The sequence below is a fragment of the Schistocerca americana genome, chromosome 2 (assembly GCF_021461395.2).
Source record: "Schistocerca americana isolate TAMUIC-IGC-003095 chromosome 2, iqSchAmer2.1, whole genome shotgun sequence".
NCBI lineage: Eukaryota > Metazoa > Arthropoda > Insecta > Orthoptera > Acrididae > Schistocerca > Schistocerca americana.
This window is the reverse complement of record NC_060120.1, coordinates 451220350-451247362: the sequence shown is the minus strand read 5'-3', so window position 1 is coordinate 451247362 and position 27013 is coordinate 451220350. Positions and strand designations below refer to the sequence as shown.

Below are 27013 nucleotides of genomic sequence, written 5' to 3'. Positions count from 1 at the left end.
GATGTCATTGTGTTCAAAATGAATTTCATGTACATCTACATCTAAATGTGTACTCTGCAAATCACACTTAAGTGCCTGGCAGAGGGTTCTCTATTATTCCAATCTTGAATAATGCGCGGAAAAACGAGCACCTACACTATGGGATCAAAAGTATCCGGACACCCCCAGAAACATACGTTTATCATATGTGCATGCTGCTACCATGTTCTGCCAGGTACTCCATATCAGCGACCTCAGTAGCCATTAGACATCATGAGAGAGCCGAATGGGATGCTCCGCGGAACTCGCGGACATCGAACGTGGTCGGGTGACTGGATATCACTTGTGTCATACGTCTGTACGCAAGATTTCCACACTCCTAAACATCCCTAGGCCCACTGTTTACGATGTGGTAGTGAAGTGGAAACGTGAAGAGACACGTACAGCACAAAAGCGTACAGACCGACCTCGTCTGTTGACTGACAGAGACCGCTGACAGTTGAATATGGTTGTAATGTGTAATAGGCAGACATCTATCCAGACCATCACACAGGAATTCCAAACTGCATCAGGATACACTGCAAGTACTATGGCAGTTATGCAGGAGGTGAGAAAACTTGGATATCATGGTCGAGTGGCTGCTCATAAGCCGTCATCACGCCAGTTAATGCAAGCCTTGCTTGGTGTAGGAGCGTAAACATTGGACGATTGAACAGTGGAAAAACGTTGTATTGAGTGACGAATCACGGTACCCAATGTGGCGATCCGATTCCTGGTGCGGGTACATCATCTGCCAGTGTGTATAGTGCCAACAGTATAATTCGGGGGCGCTGGTGTTAAGGTGCGGTCGTGTTTTTCATGGAGGGGCTTGCACCCCTTTGTTGTTTTGGGTGGCACTGTCACAGCACAGGCCTACAATGATGTTTTAAGCACGTTTTTGCTTCCCACTGTTGAAGAGGAATTTGGGGATGGCGATTGCATCTTTCAACACAATAGACCATCTGCTCATAATGCATGGCCTGTGGCGGAGTGGTTATACGATAATAACATCCCTGTAATGGAATGGCCTGCACAGAGCCCTGACCTGAATCCTACAGAACACCTTTGGGATGTTTTGGAATGCTGACTTCATGCCCGGTCTCACCGACCGACATCGATACCTCTCCTTAGAGCAGCACTCGGTGAAGAATAGGCTACCACTCTCCACGAAACCTTCCAGCACCTGATTAAACGTATGCCTGCGAGAGTGGAAGCTGTAGCCGGCCGAAGTGGCCGTGCGGTTAAAGGCGCTGCAGTCTGGAACCGCAAGACCGCTACGGTCGCAGGTTCGAATCCTGCCTCGGGCATGGATGTTTGTGCAGTCCTTAGGTTAGGTAGGTTTAACTAGTTCTAAGTTCTAGGGGACTAATGACCTCAGCAGTCGAGTCCCATAGTGCTCAGAGCCATTTGAACCATTTTTTTGGAAGCTGTCCTGAAGGCTAAGGGAGGGCCAACACCATACTGAATTCCAGCATTAGCGATGGAGGGGGCCATTTTCTGCCAGGTGTCCGGATACTTTTGACCACATAGTGTATCTCTTTCCGTTCCAGGTCTGATTTCCTTTATTTCATTATGATGAACGTTTTTCCCTAAGTACGTCGGCGTCAACAAAATATTTTCGCATTCCGAGGAGAAAATTGGTGACTGAAATTTTTTGAGAAGGTTCCGCCGCAAAGAAAAACGCCTTTGTTTAAGTGATGCTCATCCCAAATCCGGTATCATTTCAGTGACATGAAAAGCGTGCTGCCCTTCTTTGAACTTTTTCGATGTACTCCGTCAATCTTGTCTGGTAAGGATTCCACACCGCCCACATTACGCAGAGGATGGACAAGCGCAGTGTAGGCAGTCTCTTTGGTAGATCTGCTACGTTTTCATCAAAGATTTTGCCCCAGTTCGGAAATATCGTAGATCCGGGGCTGATGAGTGCCACACTTAACTCACTATCTTCTCTCCCATTTCGCTATAATATAAAATGAACTGCATATCTTTTAACTTTTACGGTGTCCTCCATCAGTCCTGTCTGGTAAGGATCCCATACTCTGAAGCAGTACTCCAGAAGAAGATGGACAAGCGTGGGTGTTGGTAGTCTTTTTATTAGTGTATTGCATCTTCTAAGTATCTGCTAATGAAATGCAGTGGTTGGTTCTCCTTCCCCGCAACATTTTCTGCCAGTTTCCAGTTTAAGTTGTTCATAATTGTAATCTCTACGCATTTAGCTGCACTGACAACTCTTAAATGTTTGTGATTTATTATGTAAAAGGAATTTAACGAATTTTTTTAACACTCATGCGAAGGACCTCGTACGTTTTATTGTTTAGAGTCGGATGCCATTTTTTGCACAATGCAGATATCATGTGTACATAATTTAGCAATTTGTTCTGCTTTTCTTATGTCTTTCGTAAACGGTAAACGACATCATCTGCAGAAAACCTAAGAGCATCGCTCAACTTGTTTCCCAAATCGTTTAAAATAAATTAATAATATTAGAGGGCCTCTACCTCCTTCATGGGGAAACCCAGAATCACCTCTGTTTCAGCAGATAGCTTCCCGTCAGGTACTACACTACTGGCCATTAAAATCGCTACACCACGAAGATGACGTGCTACAGATGCGAAATTTAACCGACAGGAAGAAGATGCTGTGATATGCAAATGATTAGCTTCTCAAAGCATTCACACAAGGTTGGCGCCGGTGGCGACACCTACAACGTGCTGACATGGTAAAGATTCCAACCGATTTCTCATACACAAACAGTAGTTGACCGGCGTTGCCTGGTGAAACGTTGTTGTGATGCCTCGTGTAAGGAGGAGAAATGCATACCATCACGTTTCCGACTTTGATAAAGGCCGGATTGTAGCCTATCACGATTGCGGTTTATCGTATCGCGACATTGCTGCTCGCGTGGTCGAGATCCAATGACTGTTAGCAGAATAAGGAATCAGCGGGTTCAGGAGGTAATACGGAATGCCGTGCTCGATCCCAACGGCCTCTTATCACTAGCAGTCGAGATGACAGGCATCTTATCCGCATGGCTGTAACGGATCGTGCAGCCACGTCTCAATCCCTGAGTCAACAGATGGGGGCGTTTGCAAGAAAACAACCATCTGCATGAACGGTTCGACGAGGTTTGCAGCAACATGGACTATCAGCTCGGAGACCATGGCTTCGGTTACCCTTGATTCTGCATCACAGAAAGGAGCGCTGCGATGGTGTACTCAACGAAGAGCCTGGGTGCACGAATAGCAAAACATCATTTTTTCGGATGAATCCAGGTTATGTTTACAGCATCATGATGGTCGCATCCGTGTTTGGCGACATTGCGGTGAACGCACATTGGAACCGTGCATTCGTCATCGCCATACTGGCGTATCACCCGCTGTGATGGTATGTGGTGCCATTGGTTACACGTCACGGTCACCTCTTGTTCGCATTGACGGCACTTTGAACAGTGGACGTTACATTTCAGATGTGTTATGACCCGTGGCTCTACCCTTCATTCGATCCCTGCGAAACCCTACATTTCAGCAGGATAATGCACGACTATATGTTGCCAGTCCTGTACGGGCCTTTCTGGATACATAAAATGTTCGACTGCTGCCCTGGCCAGCACATTCTCCAGATCTCCAGATCTCTCACCAATTGAAAACATCTGGTCAATGGTGGCCGAGCAACTGGCTCGTCACAATATGCCAGTCACTACTCTTGATGAACCATGGTATCGTGTTGAAGCTGCATGGGCAGCTGTACCTGTACATGCCATCCAAGCTCTGTTTGACTCAATGCCCAGGCGTATCAAGGCTGTTATTATGGGCAGAGGTGGTTATTCGGGGTACTGATTTCTCAGGATCTATGCACCCAAATTGTGTGAAAATGTAATCACATGTCAGTTGTAGTATAATATATTTGTCCAATGAATACCTGTTTATCATCTGCATTTCTTCTTGATGTAGCAATTTTAATGGCCAGTAGTGTATGAACTGTGACCTTCCTGACAGGAAGTCACAAATCGAGGTACACATCTGAGACGATACTCGAAACATGCAGTTTGATTATAAGATGCCTGTGAGAAACAGTGTCCAAAACCTACTGGAAATCTAGATGTATGGAATAAACTTGAGATCCTCATTCTATAGCAACCATTACTTTTATTGCTTTAAAAGCCAGTTATATTCCAAAAGTAACATTTTCTGAATCCGTGTTGATTATGTGTCATAGTACGATGCTGAAGGGCTTGTATTGTTCACAGACTTGATGCAATGACTGCAACCATTACGAAATACATAAAATGTGTTCACAGTTGTGAATATGGACAGCCATCAGTTGTATAACAGAATGATGACAACAAAAATTTGTAGCGGAACAGAACTGAAACTATATATAACTGAATGTCGCTTTCCTGCTGTTGGCAGATAACTACAATATTGCGGTGCCTGTGTTGTTCAGAAGTATGATGCAATGTTCCTTTGGACATGGATGCACTGCAGCAACTACAGCCGTTTGAGTCATGGGAGCTGCGCACACACGCAACTTTTGCTTTCTTAATTACAACCCAGTATTTTGAGCCACTATCTTTGTTCTCGTACTTCAGTGCCTGCTCTACTAGTCTGGTCTCTTTACCCGAGAGCTTCCATCTTGTTCTCATAGTTCAATCTCTGTGCCACAAACCTGCCATCTTGCTCTGCTGGTTCGATCTCTAGACCTCCTGCTCCTCCAGCTTTGTACCTGTAATTCTCTCTCTGTCCTCCTTTCCACCATTTTTGTTCTTGTTGTCCAATCTACATACCCAATGACTTGGGTATATGTAATATTGACACTGTCGATTGATCGTGTTCTTCAAGACATTTCATAATGTTCAAGAACGGGATACAGTATGTTCGAAAATCCTACTGGGAAACTGTACATAGTATGGATCAAATTATATGATTTATCATCATTAAATACATGTTCTAAGTGCTAAATGTTTCTGTGATGTTTTCAGACTAGTTCTCAAGCTCACAAGCTCGCCCCTAACTCATCTTAGTTGAACTAAAACTAATACACCATCTGCCAGATTCCGATGATCAAGCTGCAGTGTATATCATGAGCAAAGCCTGCCTCCCCAGTAAACTGCTGGACACTGTACTTGCATCATACATGAAACACCCTATACAACACTCAGCTGCCAGAGTCCAATGATGAGGGCACTGTGTATGTGGCAGTCTGTATCCTGCCTATTTGCTAGATTTTCTGTTTTTGATATAGCTGTTGTGACCTGTTTCTTCCTAAACATATGAGTTTTGTGACAAAAAGGTTTGAATTAGAGCCATTTCCACACATAAATCAATAATTTGTATTTGTTTTGCAGTGTGCAAATGTATTTGCGAGTGAACTTTATATAATATAGTTTTGCACTACTCCAAGTAAATTTTGATAATGGGGGGGGGAATGCAAATAATGTTCAAGGAATGGTGGGTGTAATTTTCATCACCTGATGTTTTTTTAGAAGTTTTCCCTAATGCTTCACCTAGCCAAGAATCATTTTAAGGGGGAAGAAGATAATGTATTATGTTCCACACCAGAAAATATAATCGAAGTTATTGGCTAGCTTTATATTAGCTGTACTTTGTGAAAGCTCCAAAATAGCTTTATGTTTGAACAGGCATGGTTGTGGTTGACATATTGAGGAAATCTGTGACATTTACTGATTTGCAACTATGGTGCCAGGGCTTTCTAAAATATATACAGATTATATCTCCTTTTCCTTTCATAATCAGCTATTAAACAATACCAAGAGCTAACTCCAAGATAAATCTACTTCCTGTTTAGCTGCTGATGTCGCATTTCCCAACCCTTTTGCATAAGGAAACACACAAAAAATGACATGTTCTCAAGACAGCTTTAATGTACTGTATCACTTAAATTACATATTTTCATAAGGCACAAGTATAACTACGAAAAAGACCAAATACAACATGTTACCTTCATAAACACATAGATCAACAAGGTGGCTGCATAATTTGCTTCTGTCAACCACTACATTACAGGGCCTGAGATGGCACAAAACCATCACTGTTTCATCATGCAAATGATAAATGCTGCAGATTCTTCCTCATATTCTAGTAGGAACTGTGTATAGAATTATTTTGCCACTTTAGCAAACGAATGATCACTGAATGTAGTTATTCCATCAGGTTTAAACACTACAAATCGCTTTTCTGTTGAAAGATGCAAAAGGTCGAGATCACCACACTTAGATATTGTTGAGAATATTGTAACTGAATGTTACTATTAATTCAACCCGAATATCCACAGCAACAGAAAAGATGTTTACTGACATTTTTCAATAAACTGGGTGGCCACTGGATGCTTGAACTATCAACTGATACACTTACTTGACAGGGCGGCACTATAACAGATACGTGGCAACAAAATAAGGAATAATCAATAACATTCATTCAAAGTGTACCAAATGGCACTTAAGTTTGGTGTGGTTTGATGTGTGGCACTTCCATGACCTATACCTAATGCAATGAAGTCCAAATAACTTTGCGGTCTCTTGGCAGTCTACGATATTGTTTCTGTGACTAAAGGTGATGTAGTGGACACTCTTGCATAGTACTAGTTCTCCAGAAATAGTAATTGCCAAGTCAGAATGTTGTCTTCAGAGAACTGTACAGAGCTGGCTGCATGCGCTGAACTGAACTGTATGACTGCTAGATCAAAACTGTGAATTTCTACAGCATGTCCTGTTTTGAACCTGTCAGTGGAAGGATTTCCATCTCTGCCAGTACAAGGTGGAAGCAATGTAGTGTATGGCAGACAGCAATCCCATTGGCAGCTGGCAACACTATCATGAGCAAGTACACTGCATAGATGGACATGCTGTGGAAGCAGAAAGTGGTCAGAATTTGTGAGTGCAGTCTGGAGGCCTCTGCTTGGTACTGAGAGGCTGTGTGGTGGCCTGTCATGGTATCTGCTGTGTAACCTGAAGCCTGGTACACAACATATACTACGTAAACATTCTTTTTAAGTTTGGCTTCTTCTCAAGAAACAGTTCATATGTTATTACCTTTTTCCATTTGTCCCAGTTTAATTGAGTGTAAACAGTATATTTCATTACTTCTGCCCACACTTCAAATGGCAACCTTTGTATGCAGGGAAGTCCTGACAAACTGAAAAGCGCTTGTTTCACATTTCAATGAAGTGATTTTCTCTTGGGCTATATGGAACTTTTTATGGTGCAAGATGCCATACTGGAAAGTCGAACTATCAACCCCTTGATTGATTTGTGACACATTCTACATCTTAGCGACACACTCGTAATGTGGTTCCATGGATTGCAAAATGAATAACTTAAAAAACAAAATTGCTACTCTAATTGCTTACCAATCATTGAATCTATATCCTGCATGAATGTAACACAGCCACTTTAAAAAACTTCTCAAACACTAAGCTGCATTTTATTTGCGCTTAATGAACATTTTATTTGCGCTTAATGAAGTGCTTTGTTCTCCATAATTGTATTGTCTTTAAACATCAACAGGAACATCATTTCCCACATAAATCTGTGTGTATCAGCACATCAATTGATTGTAATTTTGTATGACTGGGTGGAATTATTTGGTAGCACTGGATATATGGAAATGACGTAAGGCTGGGGCATCCGTCGGGTAGACCGTTCACCTAATGCAAGTCTTTTGAGTTGATGCAACTTCAGTGACTTGCATGTCGATGGGGATAAGATGATGATGATAATGACAACACAACACCCAATCCCCGAGCGGACAAAATCTCCGACCCAGCCGGTTATCGAACCCGGGCATGATAGTCCGTCGTGCTGACCACTCAGCTATCGGGGCAGACTGGTAGCACTGCATGAAAATGATAGTATGTGCACTTTACCAATAATGCAGCCTTTACACGGAAATATGTGATCTTTGAAATCCATCTTGGCGTTTGGAAACTAGTTTAATTTCTTTGGTATTCTGGTGTAAGTACCCTTATTTCACGTGAAACAAGGAGAGATTCAATAGAATCAGTGTTTCAGCAGCGCTTATTTTTTGAGATAATGTTAAATTTCGAGTCTGATATGTCTCTCTCTCTCCTTATACTCTTTAAAAATGTACATATATAATTATCAGACAGATGTTTCATACCTTTATGAAGGGCTGCACCAAAGGGGATCAGGTTATATGGCACATATAAAACCTTGTTAATGTATTTCTCCTTCCACTTCTTTTCAGTGTAATTCTAAATACTAGTCTCTCCAAATTCAATAGCAGTAATACAGTTCCTATCACCAGTATGAACAGATCAAGTCTCTGGAAATTCTTCATACAATAGTGAACTATGAATACGGACTGGTTTTGCATATCAGTATATATTTACATTGATTATTGTCAAAAGAAAACAATAATTTATATGCTATATGAACAGAAGCTACTTACATATCATGTTACTAACAAGAACTTTAATTCTTAAATCTAAATAATAAAATGATTTGTAGCAAGAGTGATTAATAAGAATTGATTTTAATTTACATTTTATAACAGTAATGGACACCTGATGGAACAATACATAAAATAAGGGAAATGCAACCACATCCCTATAACAAATTGATGCTTGGAGCACAGTAACATGTAACCGAAAACAGCATTTACTGTATCTGTGTGTGTGTGTGTGTGTGTGTGTGTGTGTGTGTGTGTGTGTGTGTGTAAGTCACATGTATTTGAAACTTCCTGGCAGATTAAAACTGTGTGCCAGACCGAGACTCAAACTCGGGACCAAAGGCAACGGTCCCGAGTTTGAGTCTCGGTCCGGCATACAGTTTTAATCTGCCAGGAAGTTTCATATCAACGCACACTATGGTGCAGAGTGAAAATCACATTCTGGACACATGTATTTGTTTATAATTACATAATTAATTTTGCAACATATAATTCTTTATGGAAGACAGACAGAGCATGAATGAACAACATTTTCTCAGGAAAGTGCATCAATGTTCTGTTGGAGGGTAGCTTCTGAAAGAAATTGAAAATAATACATGAAGTGAAAAATGTACATGATTAGAACTTGTTTTATTTGTTTAGTAATGTAAGAATGTTGTCCATTGTTTGTGGATTCTCAATAAACAGGTATGTCATGCAATACAGGCTGATATTGAATTAATTTTTTCAGGATGCAGTATCAATGCTAGGACAGTTCTTTGGTATTTGATATTTATTGGTACAGCAGTTAATTACATGATCCGCACCAACATCAACATTGCTATAGTAGACATGGTAATCAGGCGGCCATCAAATCCTCTGAGTAATGCTACTAATATTGTTAGTGAATGTTTCAACCATGATGACATATCTGGTTCAGAATCTGCATCAAACAGCAGCAGCTCTTCACCAAACAAAATTGATGATGGACATGTGAGTACACCACTCATATTTCATATTCTATTTACATCAAATGCTATTAGCTCTACAGAAAAAACACAGAATGAGTCACTTAAGTTATTTGTCTGAAGGCTTTTCTGATGGGCTGAAGATATCATTATTCAGCATTAAATATCTCATAGTACACAAGTCAGCATTGATGCCTGATGATGCAGTGTGATGAGCTTTATTCCAAGAGACCACATAAGATGCAGTGATATGGAATATGATTACCACTGTCTTTTAGTAAAACCTGCAAAGTTGGGACGAAAAGAAGCAGTGATGGTGGGATGTGAACTGTAAATGTGATAGCCTGTCAAAAAGCATCCACAACTCTACATTTATTTGCATTTTTCCATTTGTTTTGCTTCACGTCACATTAACTAGTAAGCAAGTGCTCAGTAAATAATGTGCCATTTGATAACAACAGCATTGCTTATTGATTACTTTGATATCAAATTTGTTGTGTTAAGCTGTGCTGTAGTAATTGATTGTGTGTCACACAATGAGAATTTTTTGCTATTCCTTTCTGCAAAGATTGATTAATAATGTCTTTAATCAGCTGAAAACTATTTGAACTGAATAGCTGCAGAGTATGTAAATTGTAATCTCTTGACAAATGGATCTGTTTTTGGACCATGGTTTTATTGGCTGTTAGCTTCCAGCAGTAGTGTGTGGGTTTTGCTACTATGTGAGAAATGTAAAGAGACTGATTTTTTATGTACCAAAGTTTTTACTTTTTTTAAACAATAATATTGTCCCTTTCAAAGTAGTTCCCTTTGGCATCTCTATGCCAGTGGAGTCATTGTTCCTAGTGTTGGCAACAGACTGAAAGGCTTCAGCTGGTAGGTCCTTTAACCTGTTGATCACATTCTATTTAACATTCTCTGGATTCCGAAAATGATGTCCTTTTATCCAATTTCTCAATTTTGGGAAAAGAAAATAGTCACAAGGATTCAATGAGATGAATAGGGGGACTGTGGAACAACAGGAAATCCTTTTGAGGGCAAAAATACTGTGATGGAAGTGGCCAGCTGAACTGGGGCATTGTCATGATACAGCATCCAGTTGAAAGTTTCTTTGGGTTTTCTGCCAGATCCTAAAATCAACTTTATTAAAATTTCAATGATCCAGCTGTTCACCATCTTCAGGAAAATGCTGCTGCTACTGAGACCTGCTGAGAACAGATACCAAAGCTGCAGATCATCATCCTATATAATTCTCCATACCATACACAGTGCATGTGCCACTCATCACAGTTGTTGCCCTCTAAGACTGAGCAGGTGACGCCACCCTTAGTAGAACACTGGCAGCAATGGTATACCACAATCAATGACTGTTTTCAAACGCCCAGGCTGGCTGCACCATAAAACATTCTGTTTTGATGCAAGCTAGTAGAGAGGTGCATGTCCTGGTAAGAAGAAAGCCATTGTCTGTATTACTCAAGTTGTCTGGCAATCTAATTTGAATTGCCTCTTTATAAACACTGTTCCAAGAACTGGAACTGTACAACAATCCAGAAGTATTGGAAACTATCACAGTCTTGTCAAATTTCATTCTGTGTCCCTCATTAAAGCAATGTTCTGCTACAACCAGTTTTATGGCTGTTGTAGCCTTGTATTATGATGATGTTCCATGCACTAGTCCTGAACCATGTGAACTGAATGGCCGATGTAGCCTTCCCACATTGACATAAAATTTTATGTATGCTAGGCTTCCTAACCCCAAATCATCTTTCACAGAGTGAAGTAGTGCCCTAATTTTGGAAGGTGGATGGAACACACTCTTAATGTTAAAACTCCTTAAATTCTTCCAGTCTTAAACAATATGCCCCCAGCATAAGGAATAAAGGCCACAGATCTGTGGTCCTCTTAGCATGCCACTTGGGATGGTCCAAACTCCAAAGTATGTATCATCTGGCCTCGTGGACATGATGCTCTCAACATATTTTCTTCAGCTATTTTCATCCCAGCATTAACTTTACCATGGAGATTGAAAGCAATGGAATGCTTCCATTTTTGAACATCATGGCTAACAAAGAACAATATGGTACTTTTGGACACAGGGTTTACTGAAAGCTGACGTACATCAAATGGTATCTGCATGCCATCCACCATACCAATGCAATGGCATCCTTAGGACTCTGGTACACAGAGCAAATGCCATTTGTGATGCAGACAGTTTCACTCAAGAAGTTGCACATTTGATGACTGTGTTTGAGGAAAATGGATACTCTGAGAAACAGATTTGTCGGGCTACAAAGTTTGGACCATCCCCAGAGGTGCACGAAGAGGAGCATAGATCTGTCACTGTTATTCCTTATGCTAGGGTCATATCATTTAAGACTGGGAAAATTTTAAGGAGTTTTAACATTAAGATTATGTTCCATCCACCTTCCAAGATCAGGGCACTACTTTGCTCTGTGAAAGACGAACTGGGGCTGCGGAAGCCTGGCATATATAAAATTTTGTGTCAAGGTAGGAAGGCTTACATCAGCCATTCATTTGCACAGTTCAGGAAAAGTGAATGGAACATCATCATCATACGAGACTACAACAACTGGAAAAATCTGTTGTAGCACAAATTGCTTAAATGAGGGACATGGGATGAAATTTGACAAGACTGTGATAGTTGCCTATACTTCCAGTTTTTGGACAGTGTTTATAAAGAGGCAACTGAAATTAGGTTGGCAGACAACTTGATTAATAAAAGCAATGGCTTTCCTCTTAGCAGGTCATGGGACTCTGTACTAGCCTGTATCAAAACAGGAAGTTTTTCGCTGGAGCCAGCCCAGTGTTTGAAAGTAGCCTTTGAGTGCAATATACCATTGCCACTGGTGATCTACTAGGGGCAGTGCCACCTGCCCAGTCTTGAAGGGTAGCAGCTGTGATGAGTGGCGCGTGCGCTGTGTACTTTAGGGAGGCCTATATAGGATGATGATCTGCAGCCTGGCATCAGTTTTCAGTGGGACTCAGTAGCAGCAGCATTCTCCTGAAGATGGTGAATAGTCAGATCACTGAAATATTGAATCAAGTTGATTCTAGGACCTGGCAGCCAAACCAAAGAGAATTTCAAGACTTATGCCAGGAAAGCCTACAAAGTCACAGCATCCCACTCATTTGCAATGTCCAGCCTCACTCGATTCACCATTTTTCCAAGCCTTTCAAGGACATCTTTATAAAACAGTTGATTGACAGTTTGATCTGGAGGAACAATCTCACAAAAGCATGCACATGTTCGATATTTTTGTCAGTTTTAAAACTGAAGACTCCATGATTGAGTTTCATCTTTGACATGTTCTTGGCCTTCCAAAACTGGTTTGTGCCATTGAAAAAAATTGTGCTCTTGATAAGGAATGTTCCCCATAGGTCTACTTCAACTTTTCAAAGTTCACACTCTTGGATTACCCAAGTTTAACAGAAAACTTGTTGGTATAACATTCCTCTAAATTCCACTGTTACATTTTTGTAACACACATCAAAAACACAACTTCACTGATAGTGGTCTCAAAAATCACACAATGGCTGTACAGTGCTGAAAGACTGGTCTACACAGGCAGAACAACGTAGCGTTGCCAGATCACTCACAGTATTGGCAGTCCCATTACTTTTGTCACACAATTCATAATTATACTTGATGTTAATATTTGAGTGAGCATGTTCTTCAATTATTATTCATGTAAAGCTTCCTCATTATGCTATATATCAAACTGCAGAATTTATTTATTTGTTTGTTTGAGGTCACATATACCTGTACTGACTAGCTGGGATTTAACTTCAAAGTTGTACTCACTGATGCAGTGAAGCAGAATAATAGTTCTAGCTGGAATTCAGTGACTGAAGGATACACCATCTGATCAAAAGCATCTGGGCTCTCCTATGTAATGTGGAACTGACCACTAGGTTTCACAAGAGGCAGAGTTGCCAGTATAAAAGCAGGTTTTGCCAGTAGAGAAGTAGTAACAACAGAATGGGCTAGTCAGCAGAGCTCAGTGATTTCTAACGTGAAGTATTCATTGGACGTTAACTGAGTAATTAGTCCGTAAGGGACATTTAAACCTTTCTGCAGCTTTCCAAGTTGACTGATGGTAATGTGCCAGTGAAGTGGAAATGCAGAGTAAAAACCACAGCTGAAACGAAACCAGACTGTCCTCATGGACTGACGGACAGGGATGGTTGTAAATTATTGCATAAAATCAGAAGAAGGAATTATTCATGAATTCAAAAGGGCTCCCAGCAGACCAGCTGGCATAATGACCATGTGCTAGGAGTTAAAAAGAATGGGGTACAATGGTTGAGCAATTCCTCATAAGTCCTGACACATCTATATTCAGGTGGTGTAAAGAGTAGATCCACTGGATAGTGGATACTGGAGTGATGAATCATGCTATACCTTGCGGCAGTCCAATGGAAGGGCTTGGGTTTGTGAAAACCTGGAGAACGTTACCTGCCATCATGTGTAGGGTCAACAGTGAAGTAAAAAGGAGGTGGTGCTATGGCATGGGGGTGCTTTTCATAATTAGGGTGTGGTCCCATTATTGCACTTACGAAAACACTAAATGTAGAGAGCATTTCTGTGTACAGTAGAGGAACAGTTCAGAGAATAAAATTGTTTGTATCAGTATGACAATCCACCCTTCAAAGCCGGATTTGTGAGGCAATGGCTTGTGGACAATAACTGGCTTTCCCAGAGTCCCAGCCTGAACCCAATGGAACACCTCTGGGAGACTTAAAAGCCAACTTAAATCCAGACACCAGTATCCAATATGACTACCTTCTCTGGTTTTGGCTCTTGAGGTAGAATAGGTGGCAGTTCCTCCGCAGACATTTAGACACTTCACTGAAATCCGAGTTCAAGCAATCATAAAAGTGAAGGGTAGGCATACCCTAATTTAATGTCTATTGATAAGTATCCAAGTACTTTTGATTGGGTAGTCTATTATCAGCTTAACAAATGTATGGTCATGATTTTCTTAGTCTCTGTCACATTTGTTAGTTAACTGAGAATAATTTCCTTCTCTTGTCAGATCACTATTTTCATTAGATGACACACTCACCAAGGATTGTAAAATTAGGATGCATTTAATGTCTCGACCAATTATATTCCATGATGTTGAAACTGAATTGACCTAAATGCTGCCATATGGCATCAGTTTTATTTATTATTTCTAGTTCTTGTTTCATTCATTTCACCTTGTAGTTAGTTTTATTTTTGTTCCTAGCTTTTATCAGTTTGTCTGTTTAAGTCACCTTAATGAAAAGACTATAGTTATTTTTAAAATTTGCAGGAGAGAATACTTTGATCTGTTTGGTTTAGATGTAATTGCATTTACTGTGCGTACCACCAAATCCTCCCATATCCAGGTCATTCTTCCTCAAAAATTTTTGAACTCTCATTTTTTATTCATTTCAACAAACACTGAATATAACTTACAGTATGTAAATGAGCTTTCAAAAACTTATGTATTTGTTACTGTTCCATCTGTATGCTACTTCTGTTTAAAATCACCAATTATGTCTAATTTTGTGGTTGCTTCCTCATGGAATCTGTCTTGATATTACTCATTTTCATTGTATATATTCATTTTTGTATTTTTTTCTTACATGAAAATGACTGATTAGTTGTGTAGAAGTCTTATTTTCTTTCCTTCTGAGGCTCCATATTACTTTACATATAGTGGTATTTAGATCTATATGATTCTTTCATTCTCTATGGTCAAAATTCCTCTAGATCTTATCAGTAAATATATTATTTAAGTTTGAAAAACAAACAAACTGCATTTTTATTCTACTAATCAAAATTAACACAAATTAGTAGAATAAAAAAGCAGTTTATTTGTTTTTCAGCCTTAGATATGAAAATGTTCTACCAGGAAGCTATGGAAAAATCCATCTATGTATATTAAATATTTCCTCTGAAAGAGCTCTATGGTCAGTCACCTTCAGGCTGCTACTGTATGGCGTAACAGCGCCAGAGAATCTGGCATGTCGCATGGGGGCACCTCAGGTGTCACTTGTTTTGCCCACGGGCTCTGCTTCCGAGGGACCTTCTTGTGCACATGACCATGTGGATCTGCCCTCACAGCAGATGATTGGCAGGAAGTAACTTGTTCACATCACCTGAGATGGAGCTTCAATGGGGAGACTGGCCACCTGGCCTCGCCCATTCAACTTTTAAGTTAACTGGTGGTCGCTCCTTCAGCATTGTCTGAGCAAGCACAAGGGGGGAGGGGTTTACTAGTTATCAGGAGCTCCAGCATTAGGCTTGTTTGGAGCCCCTATGGCAGGCAGCAACGTGCACTTGGTATGTCTGCCAGGGGGGCATCATCTGATACGTGGAGGCGGGCTTGTCTGTGGCTTTTGAGCATGCGGGGTGCAGTCATCTGCAATAGCAGAGCTCACAATTTGCAGTGTTGTTCCGAGAGTTGATCAGGGTCCTTTGGTTTAGAGTTGAGTGGAGGGTCTCAACCAAAGGCTTCATTAACTCTGTGATGGTCTTGGCTGCAGACTTCTAGACCTGCATTATTGTGTGGGGATTTGTAGGACTTCCTTTGATAGGGCAGGTGTCCGCTATAAAAAAAGCAGCAGCTACTTGGGAAGCAGAATGCTTGAGGAATGCACATGAGGGTTTTTTAGGCTAGACAGTAGTTTGACGCACTCTGATGAACACATGCCAATTGATACACAGCAAGTGAAATCAGACAGCATTCAGAATAAAGACACTTTGACTGTCAAAATTTTAATAGTAAACTGTTGGGAAAGGTCTCAAACTCAAATTATTCTTGGGACCAAGGACTGGGTGAAACCTGAGGTGGAAAGCTCTGAGATATTTAGAAAGTCATGGAATGTGTATCAGAGAGACAGATTAGAGGCCATAGGAGGGGCAGTGTTCATTGCAGTTGACAAAAATATAGTCTCTATTGAGGTCAATGTTGAGTGTGACAGTGATGTTATTTGGTTGTGTGTAACAGGTGCAAGTTAAACCAAGTTAATTGTCGGATTTTTTACCAGCTACCCGACTATACTGTGACAGTTTTAGAGTCATTCAAAGAAAGTCTATGGTCAGTAGTGCATAAATACTCAGATCAGCAATACTAGCTGCAGGCAACTTTAACTGTTGAGTATAGACTGGGATGTGTAAGGATTCATTGCAGAGGTTACAGAAAGACAGTCATGCAAAATACTTTTAACACATTTGTGGAAAACTGTCTAATGAGCATGTGAGAACTGTGATTTACATCTACATCTGCACTCTGTAAGCCACCCTACATTGTATTTTGGAGGGTGCTTCACATGAAAAGGTCACTTCCCTCTTTTCCTGTTCCAGTTGTGAAAGATTTGCAGGAAAAAGATTGTTGGTAAGCCTCCATGTGAGCCCAAATCTCTCAAATTTTACCTTCACACTTTTTTAGCAAGATACACGTCTGAGCCCAAGCAATATGTTAACTGACTCTTCTAGGAACATACAATTTGGAACTTTAACAATGAACCACACCACGATACTGAACACCTCTCTTTCAGTGTCTGACACTGTATTTGACTGAGAATCTCTGTGATGCTTCTACACTTTCTAATTGAATCTGTAATGAAATGCACTGCTCTTCTTTGGCTTTTCTCTGTTTCATCTATCAGTTATATGTGGTAAGGATTGTAGACTGCTGAGCAATATACAGATAATGGTTGAATGAGCATTTTGCGAGCTGCCTCCTTTGTGGGTTGACTACATTTTGCAAGGATTCTTCCAGTGAATCTCAGTCTGGCATGTGTCTTACCTGTGATTAGTTTTATATGGTTGTTCCTCTTTAAATCACTTCATATGTGCACACTTAGAGATTTTATGGATGTGACTGGTTTGAGTGATTGTTTTGCAACCATGTAATCATGCAATAATAGGTCTTTCTGTCTGATGTACACAATATGTTACATTCATTTATGTTGAGAGTCAACTGTCAATCCCTTTACTTAGCAATGATCTTCTGCAGCTCTTCATGCATTTTGCTACAATTTTCTAGGGTTATGACTTTTCTGCATACAACAGCATTAACTGTGAAAAGTCTCATGGGACTTGCATCTTTATTCACTATGTCATTTATGTACAGGATGAATCACCTAGCACTTGCACCACAAATATTGAGCAAATGGAAAGTACTATTGATGTGTGGTTTTCACAGAATGGATTGGTAGTCAGGGGCTCATATTTTTAGCCAATCAATGGATTGTAACATTACTTAGAAAGAGTATTTTTGTGCACCATACACTTTTTAAAAGGAACAATGTGTGTTGACATTAACGAATTAAGAGTAGGGTAAATCATATGTCAGTGGTGTTTGTTGCAGTAGTCTAGTGCAAGTTGTTTATGAGATATCATATTTTGAAAAGTTTCTGTATGGACACTTGTTTGTGCCATTCAACCTTTTTAGTTGATAGGTACGATGTTGTTATGTTTGCTTGCAGTGTGCTTGTGTGCTCTTTGAGTGCATTGTGTGTCGCTAGTCAGTTAGTGTGTGACAGTCCAAACACTAGGTCATGAGTGGACAATGGGATTTAGCAATGCAGAAAAAACCAACATGCTCATGGTGTATGCAGAATGTAGGAAGAATAAAGTTTATTCTTATTTGGTATATGTGGCAAGACATGCCAATAGGTGTCAACCATCTCAGCATTTACTTATCAGCCTCTTCAACCAGGTACATGAAAGTAGTAGTGTGTCACCTAGACAACATAGCAGAAGGAAACAAGTGATGACAGAAGAAGTGGAAATTGCTGTTGCAGTTGATTCGCATGTTAGCTCTCCCACAATCACGTAAGGAAGTGATCTGAATCAGGCAAGTTTCCTGCATATTCTCCATCAGCATAGGTTCAATCCATATCATGTCTCTCTCCATCAAGAGCTGCATGGAAACAATTGTGAGAATCGTGTCAACTTCTGTACATGGGCATTAAGGATACTCCAGATGTATCGTGTATCTTGTTTAGCAATAAAGCCACATTTACCAATCATTTTCAAGTAAACCACCAAAACGTATACTGTTGGTCTATTAACAATACCCACTGGCTGTGTCAAGTGGAATGTCAGCATCCATGCAGTATAGACGTAAGGTTCTGGATAGTGAACCATCAGCTCACAGGCCCATTTTTCATAGACAGAACAGTGAATGTGAACAAGCATTGTAGCCTCCTGACAGACCATATTCTATGGATGTCAGAAGACATTACTCTGCAGACTAGGAGGAACCTGTGGAGCCAGCACAATGCCTGTGCAGTTCGTAGTGCACAAAGTACTACAGTAAGTCTTCACAAATCGCTTGATTGGGTGCAGAGGATTTTACACCTGTAGACTTCTTTCTGTGGAGAAATCTGAAAGACAAGGACATACCAACTAAACTCAATGATATACAATGATGTATGCAGCCTGTGTTGACATCACTGCTGGAATGTTAGCATGTGTGAAGCAGTCGTTCCATATCAGACTTATAGTGTATATCACGATTGCCGGTGGTCATTTCAAACACAACCTGTGGTGATCAGTTGTCATATTATTGGTCAGACTCCACATAGCTAGTACATGCACTTTTGTAGTTCTTTAGTGTGCACTATGATAGGTATTGTAAAAGTGTTGGTGTGGGAACTTTATAAAACATGATATCTCATAAACGACTCACAGTAGAATCCTGCAACAAACGCCACTGACATTCCTATTTATCCTAGTTTTAGTTTATTAATGTCAATAGGCATTGTTCAACTTAAAAAGTGTATGTTTGCAAAAAATACTCTTTCTAATTATTATAACAACATATTGACTGGCTAATAATATGAGCCCCTGGCTATCAATCCATTCTGTGGAAATTGCACTTCAATAGCAGTTTCCATTTTGGCAATGTGTCTGATCCAAATTTTAGGTGATTCACTCTATCTATTGTGAATAGTAATGGTTCATTGGGATACACCCAAAGTTGCTTTTACATCTGAAGATTTCTCTCCATTGAGAATGACGTGGTGTGCTCTGTTTGCTAGAAACTCTTCAGTCAAATGACACAGATGATCTAACATTCAATATGCTCATTTTGTTCATTAGGCAGATGTAAGAAATTACACTCTAAAACAAAACAAAAACTGATGCATTATGAATAAATTACCTGAATGAGATCAGTAGATGATGGAAAAATGATTATTATTTCAGAAAAACTGAAAAACTTTTCAAGACAATGAGCTTCACAAATTGAACAAGTCAGTAATGTGTTGGTCCACCTCTGGCTCTTATGCAAGCAGTTGTTTGGCTTGACATTGATTGATAGCGTTGTTGGCTGGTCAGTTGAGGGTTATCGTGCCAACTTCTGTCCAATTGCCACATTAGATCATCAAATTTCTGACCAGGTTGGAGGGCCCTGCCCATAATTGGTGAGATATCTGGTGACCTTTCTGGCCAAAGTAGGGTTTGGCAAGCATGAAGACAAGCAGTAGAAACCGCGTGACCGCTACGGCCACAGGTTCGAATCCTGCCTCAGGCATGGATGTGTGTGATGTCCTTAGGTTAGTTAGGTTTAAGTAGTTTTAAGTTCTAGGAGACTGATGACCACAGATGTTAAGTCCCATAGTGCTCAGAGCCATTTGAAACCAACAAGCAGTAGAAACTCTCACCATCTGTTGGCAGGCATTATCTTGCTGAACTGTAAGCACAGGGCAGCTTGCCATGAAGGCAACAAAATGGGGTGTAGAATCTCACTGATGTACCACTGTGCTGTAAGCATGCTGTGAATGACAAGCAAAGGGGACCTGCTATGAAAAGTAATGGCAACCCAGATGATCACTCATGGCTTTTGGGCTGTATGGCAGGTGACAGTCAGGATGGTAATCCACCACTGTCTAGGGCATTTCCAGACACGTCTTTGCTGATCATCAGGGCTCATCCAAAGTGGGACTCATCATTGAAGACAATTCTACTCCATTCAGTGAGATATCAGGTAGAAGACATCTCTGGAGACACTCCGAATGGTGATGGGATACCAACCTGACTGTTGCATGCCACACAGACCAAAAACCAGGACTGATGGTCTGGGGTACCACCTCTTTTAGTGGCAGGACCCCTTTCATAGTCATCTGCAGCACCCTTACAGCACAGCAGTATATCAACAATATTCTACACACCATTTTGTTGCCATTTATTGAAAGCCATCCTGGGCTTACATTTCAGCCAGCACACGGTGAGAGTGTCTACTGGTTGTCTTCATGCTTGACAGATCCTACCTCAGTCATCAATGTCACTGTGTATCTCCCAAACTGTGAATGTTTGGAGCATTGTAGGCAGGGACTTACAACTATATCAGTATTCTGATGATCTAACACCCCAATTGGACAGAAATTGGCTCAGTATCCCTCAGGATAACTTCCAACAAGTCTGTCAATCGATGCCAAGCCAAATAACTGCTTGGGTGAAGGCTAGAGCTGGACCAATGTGTTATTGACTTGCTCAATTTGTGTAGATCTTTCTCTTGAATAAGTCGTCCAATTTTTCTGAAATTGTAATCATTTGTTTGTGTATACATGTACATCACATGTCCTGATTTCCATCTGATTTGGATAATTCCTTCATGGTGTCTCTTTGTTTTTGTATTAGAATGTATATCAAATGTGTTACAGTTGTCGGTGAATGTAGCATCAACCTGGGTTGATTTTTAGGAAGCACATTTAGTATTTTGGCCTCCCCATCATCCTATTTCAGTGCCATTGCGGCCACAGTGTGCCTGGACAGATGACTTTCCTCTGTTTGACTGATTTAACCTAAGACCAAAACTTTTCAGGATTTTTCTATCAAATTGGTGGGTAGAATTTTACTTTCTAATTCATTAAACACTTCACACATATTCTCCTTACAGTAATTTTGGTTTCATTCAGTTTTTGTTCATCTGTGAAGCTTGGTCTATGTTTAAATTTGCAGTGAAACTCTCTTTGCTTCCTTAGCAGCTTTGTAATGGAGCTGTCAAACAATGGTGGGTCTTTCTCATCCCTCACAACTTTGCTCAGCACATATATTTCTAAGGAATACTGACAATACTCTTGAATTTTGTCCATTGATGTTCAATGTTGTCAGTGGTGGAGATGAAATTTTCATGTTGACCACTCAGGCAATCTGTAATCTGTTTCTTGTTGCTCTTACTAAGTCTAAAAGTTTAGGTCTGTTGACAACCAGGGGATCTGATATGTTTATTTTCATCAGTTGGTTCTCTGTTTAGCTGCTGAAGGCATTTAGAACAATTTCACATGAATCCCTGTCCCTACTACCTATCTTAATCACTTGTGTCTGCAAGTCTATAGCCAGTAATTTGAAACCTGCCTAATACTATAACCATGACCAGCAAATTTTACATGAAATATTGTCGAAGTTTCTTCTTAAATATTCCATCATTACTGATAATTCAGCAAGGGGGGGGGGGGGGGGGGATGTCTGTAGAAGCATCTGATGGCCATGTTTCATCCACCTTTAATATTTATCTTCACCCAGATTATTTCCTTACTAGATACTGTCAGTATTTTTATGGCTACAAACACATATTCAACACTGGCATTCTACCTGTCTTTGCGATATATACTCCATTTAGAACTGAGAATTTCTTTGCTGTTTCTGGTTTCAGCCATCTTTCTGCTCCTAATAGTATATGGGGATTGCTATTGTTTATAGGCAAGACTAGTGTCAAGACCTTTCCTTAGACACTTCAACAGTTAGCTAATGCCATGATGAATGCTATGTCTTATTGGGAACCCATACGTGCAAGTCACATGTACTCTGCTACACTAGAATCCGCTTTCTGCATATAGCAAACACCTGACCTAGTAAGAGGAGTCCTACAATTATACACTCGATAGTGGAGGTCAAGATATCTGCATCCAAAATCACACACAATCACCTGAGCTTCTGTGTTGTGTTAAGCACTCTAGTGATAGCTTATTGTTAATACAGTATTCAGATTAAGCTTGTTTTCCTAATGCCAGGATATACCTTGTCCATTTTATATCTATGAACGTTCTCCTTCTCAATGGTTTCTATGGAATATGTATGAGTGAGTGAATGAATGAAGTGAAAGAAAAGAGACAAGAAACAAAACAAAAGGAAGAACTTACACTAGAACAAATATTAACATTGGTGACATTTTCACTTGCTTGAAAACAAACATTTTTCCAGCAAGTTCAAGATTCAGCATTTTCTTGCACATCACACAACTATTTTGGTGCTACTTTTATATAATAATGTGGAATGATAAATAGATATTATATTGTCCACATCATTGTTGGATTCTTCATTTATGAGTATTATTTGATATAAAGCTCTCATGATAGAAAATCAGTTCTTACTTTTCAGACTCGGTATGACTGGGATGAGTATCAGCAAGGCATGATCCTTGGAGGCTTTTTTTCTTGTTACTGGTCATCTCAAGTTCTTGGTGGAGTCCTAGCCCAAAAATTTGGAACAAAGAAAGTGTTTGGGCTGTGCACATTAGCTATTTGCCTACTTTCTATATTGATTCCTGTGGCTGCAACCATTGATTATAGAGCTGTTGTTGTAATCAGATGCATGCAGGGATATTTTGGGGTAAGTAACATAACCATTATATGATATTGCCTAACTTTTTATCAGGGTATCAGATCTGCTAAATGATTATCAAAGATAACTTTTTACTGCATTCATGAAGATAAACTTGACACTGATGTTTAAAATTAATATATTTAATTACAATTAATATTAACTGATTAATGCTATAATCTCCCATAAAGTTAATTTTTTAAGTCCTGTTGCACTTCTTTTCACGTCTGTGAGAGCCATTGCATACAATTCATCCTAGGTAATGTAAAGTGTAAAAAGAAGCTAAAAGCTAAAATACAGATAAATGCACAAATATTGTATGACTTTTGATATTAACAACCATTTTATTATTTGGCATGGGAAAAAACATTCATTCACCATCCAGGGGAAATGTTGAACTGTAGATAGACACATAAAAAAGATATTGAGCGTTGTGAAACCTTGCTACAATTCCCATCATCATTTTTTTTTTCGTTTTTCTATAATACAAGTAATACATATACCCTAAGTAAATTCAGTTGTTAAATTAAACTTTGTAATTCAATGTGCAGTTTTCAGACCACTGACAACATCAGTAAAATTTGCGATTCACTGATACCATATGCTTTTCAAAATTTGACCTCATCAATAATTAATTGTTTTAGGATGACATACATAAATTGAATGCCCTCATTCTCCATTTTGCAATGAACATCTTGCTTTGACCAGAAGCTATGTGTTCGAAAAGCTATTATTATTCAAAAGTATCAACTTCTGGAATGTCCAGAGCTTTGATGTAATTCTGTTAAAATTTCACTGTTATAGTTTTGTAATACTGATCTTTCTGATTACAAAACTATGTAGATTTCCTGGAATAACATGTTTTTAAGGTATTCCAACTAGAAATATCCATTTCCAATAAAATTTTTGGCAGGCTTTGGAAACCCCAGTGACCATTAAAGTTCAGAAAATAGAATGAAATCTATTATTTTGTCTTTTTTAATTATACAGCTTGAAGTTTATCAAGATAATGTCACTGTCTAATGTTTTTCTATTTTTCACTTTTGTCCCATTTTATATTATTATTGAAGATGTAATTACTGAGCAGATTACCATTTTGTAATTCCTCTACTACATGTGTCTATAATTATACGCTTTGTGCACAAAGCTACAGGCAGTCAATGGTGAACATTGAATCTGTACAGTCATTATGTTATTAGTCAATCAGTAGCAAGTTTTTTATTACTCTCAACTGTATATTAATCCATGGACTCATTTACTTATTTAATTATTGCTTATCATTCAAAGAGTGAAGTTATTATGTTAGTTATGTGAGATGACTGGCATAGGTACTAACTAAAAGCTGATCATGATAAGTTTAAAGCAATAAATACAAAGGAACTAAACAATTAAAATTGATTGTGTGTTGCTGTTAAGTCATTATTTACTTTTGAAAGAACCTATTAATTAGTTGAGTAATGCTGGATAAATGAACATCCATGAGAATTAAAAAAAAAAAAAAAAAATTACTGGTCAGTAACTTTTCAATTGTACCTGAGCTTTCATACTTTTGTACTTCATCACAATGTATAAGGATTAGATGTGTGCATGTGTAATTGATAAATCAGACTGAAACATTTTCCACTGAGATTCCAAGAGATGCTCTTACAGTTCTTTCAAATTAATTTTACAGTGAACTTCCATATTTTGTGAAGTTATTTTGCCACAGTGACGAACTTCCATATTTTGTGAAGTTATTTTGCCACAGTGACCCTATTCCAGAAATCCAGCAAGATCTTCAGTCCCTCATCAAATTCCTCTGTCCATCCTAGAATCTCTCCCCTGAGTCTATCTTTCTCCTCACTCCCACTACTCCCTACACTCCTACATTATACATGCTTCCTGAAGTACATAAACCCAACCACTCATGACACCTCACTGTGCCTTGCCTCTGCCCTGGGGTCCAGTCCTTCCACAGTCAACACTTTCAGTCTGTTCCTGTAAGCTAAACTCTTAAGTAAAAGACACTAACCATTTCCTCTACTGACTCTCCACACTACCTGTTCCTTTAGTATGCTGCTCATCATGGTCAATGCCATTTCCCTCTACACTAACATTCCCAATGCCCACAGCCTTGCCGCTATTGAACACTACCATTTCCAATGTTTGATATAGTCCTAACCTATAACTTCCTTCCTGGGGACTATGACCACCTATATCCTCACCCAAAATCAGTTAGACTTTGAAAGCACCACCTAGAAACAAAGCCATGGTACAGTAATGGGCTGGGAACCCACATTACATCATGCTATACCAAGCTATTGGTAGACCATTTAAAGCAGTGGTTCCCAACGTTTCTTAGATCATTACCCCCCCCCCCCCCTCCCAGCCCCACATTATCACGAACTTTAGCACCTAAATAAACTGTGGAATGAAAGACATTCCTTGGAACAGTTTTATTTTTAAAATGATAAAAGATGAAGGATATTTTGTGTGTGTGTGTGTGTGTGTGTGTGTGTGTGTGTGTATGTATTAGAATGAATGACTAAGGAATTCATAGGGCATTACAAGTGCTGCCCACAACTCCTTCTCAAATAAGAAAGCTAATTACCCACAGAGAGGATAGACATTTGTAGCAAAATATACTTCCCCTGCATTCTCCTCTCCATTGTGGCACTTGCTTGACCTGCACACTGCAACCCCATTTAAAATCAACCAAGTTCAAATGTGTGCATTATACTTACTGTTCGTAAATAACTTGATTGCTGCACTCCTTACTGCTGAACTGGCAGAAATTGGAAGACTTCAGGCTGCTAACGCTTTGTGCCTGACCACAGCCAGTAATAGTAACAGTAATAATAATAATAATAATAATAATAATGTATTGTAGTAGCCCTTATGTAGTTACTGCTGTGTCATGCTGTCAATTAATTCAGTTGTCTGTTTCAAACTGAGAAATAAAGAAATTTCTGGACTGCTGCAGGTACTACCTACAATTTGGAGAAGACATTTTCTTGAAATATTTAGCATTTGTTACGTATGTTGTTGTTGTGGTCTTCAGTCCTGAGACTGGTTTGATGCATCTCTCCATGCTACTCTATCCTGTGCAAGCTGCTTCAGCTCCCAGTACGTACTGCAGCCTACATCCTTCTGAATCTGCTTAGTGTATTCATCTCTAGGTCTCCCTCTATGATTTTTACCATACACGCTGCCCTCCAATACTAAATTGGTGATCCCTTGATGCCTCAGACCATGTCCTACCATCCGATCCCTTCTTCTTGTCAAGTTATGCTACAAACTCCTCTTCTCCCCAATTATATTCAATACCTCCTCATTAGTTATGTGATTTACCCATCTAATTTTCAGCATTCTCCTGTAGCACTACATTTTGAAAGCTTCTATTCTCTTCTTGTCCAAACTATTTATTGTCCATGTTTCACTCCATACAAATACTTTCAGAAACGACTTCCTGACACTTAAATCTATACTCGATGTTAACAAATTTCTCTTCTTCAGAAACGCTTTCCTTGCTATTGCCAGTCTACATTTTATGTCCTCTCTACTTCGACCATCATCAGTTATTTTGCTCCCCAAATAGCAAAACTCCTTTACTACTTTAAGTGTCTCATTTCCTAATCTAATTCCCTCAGCATCACCCAATTTAATTCAACTACATTCCATTATCCTCGTTTTACTTTTGTTGATGTTCATCTTATACTGTCCTTTCAAGACACTGTAGATTCCGTTCAACTGCTCTTCCAAGTCCCTTGCTGTCTCTGACAGAATTACAATTTCATTGGCGAACCTCAAAGTCTTTATTTCTTCTCCATGGATTTTAATACCTACTCCAAAATTTTCTTTTGTTTCCATTACTGCTTGCTCAATACACAGATTGAATAACATTGGGGAGAGGCTACAACCCTGTCTCACTCCCTTCCCAACCACTGCTTCCCTTTCGTGCCTCTCGACTCTTATAACTGCCATCTGGTTTCTGTATAAATTGTAAATAGCCTTTTGCTCCCTGTGGTTTACCCCTG

General features: G+C 39.5%; 1 protein-coding gene across 1 annotated transcript in view; it reads left to right on the top strand.

Annotated features, from left to right (window-relative positions):
- LOC124595764 (sialin-like) overlaps positions 1-27013 on the top strand; it is a 111897-nt gene that overhangs the window by 19602 nt on the left and 65282 nt on the right. Inside the window, exons 2-3 of the mRNA XM_047134645.1 lie at positions 9175-9416; positions 22776-23006. Coding sequence (XP_046990601.1) covers positions 9175-9416; positions 22776-23006 — 473 coding nt within the window. The remainder of the gene's footprint in view (positions 1-9174; positions 9417-22775; positions 23007-27013) is intronic.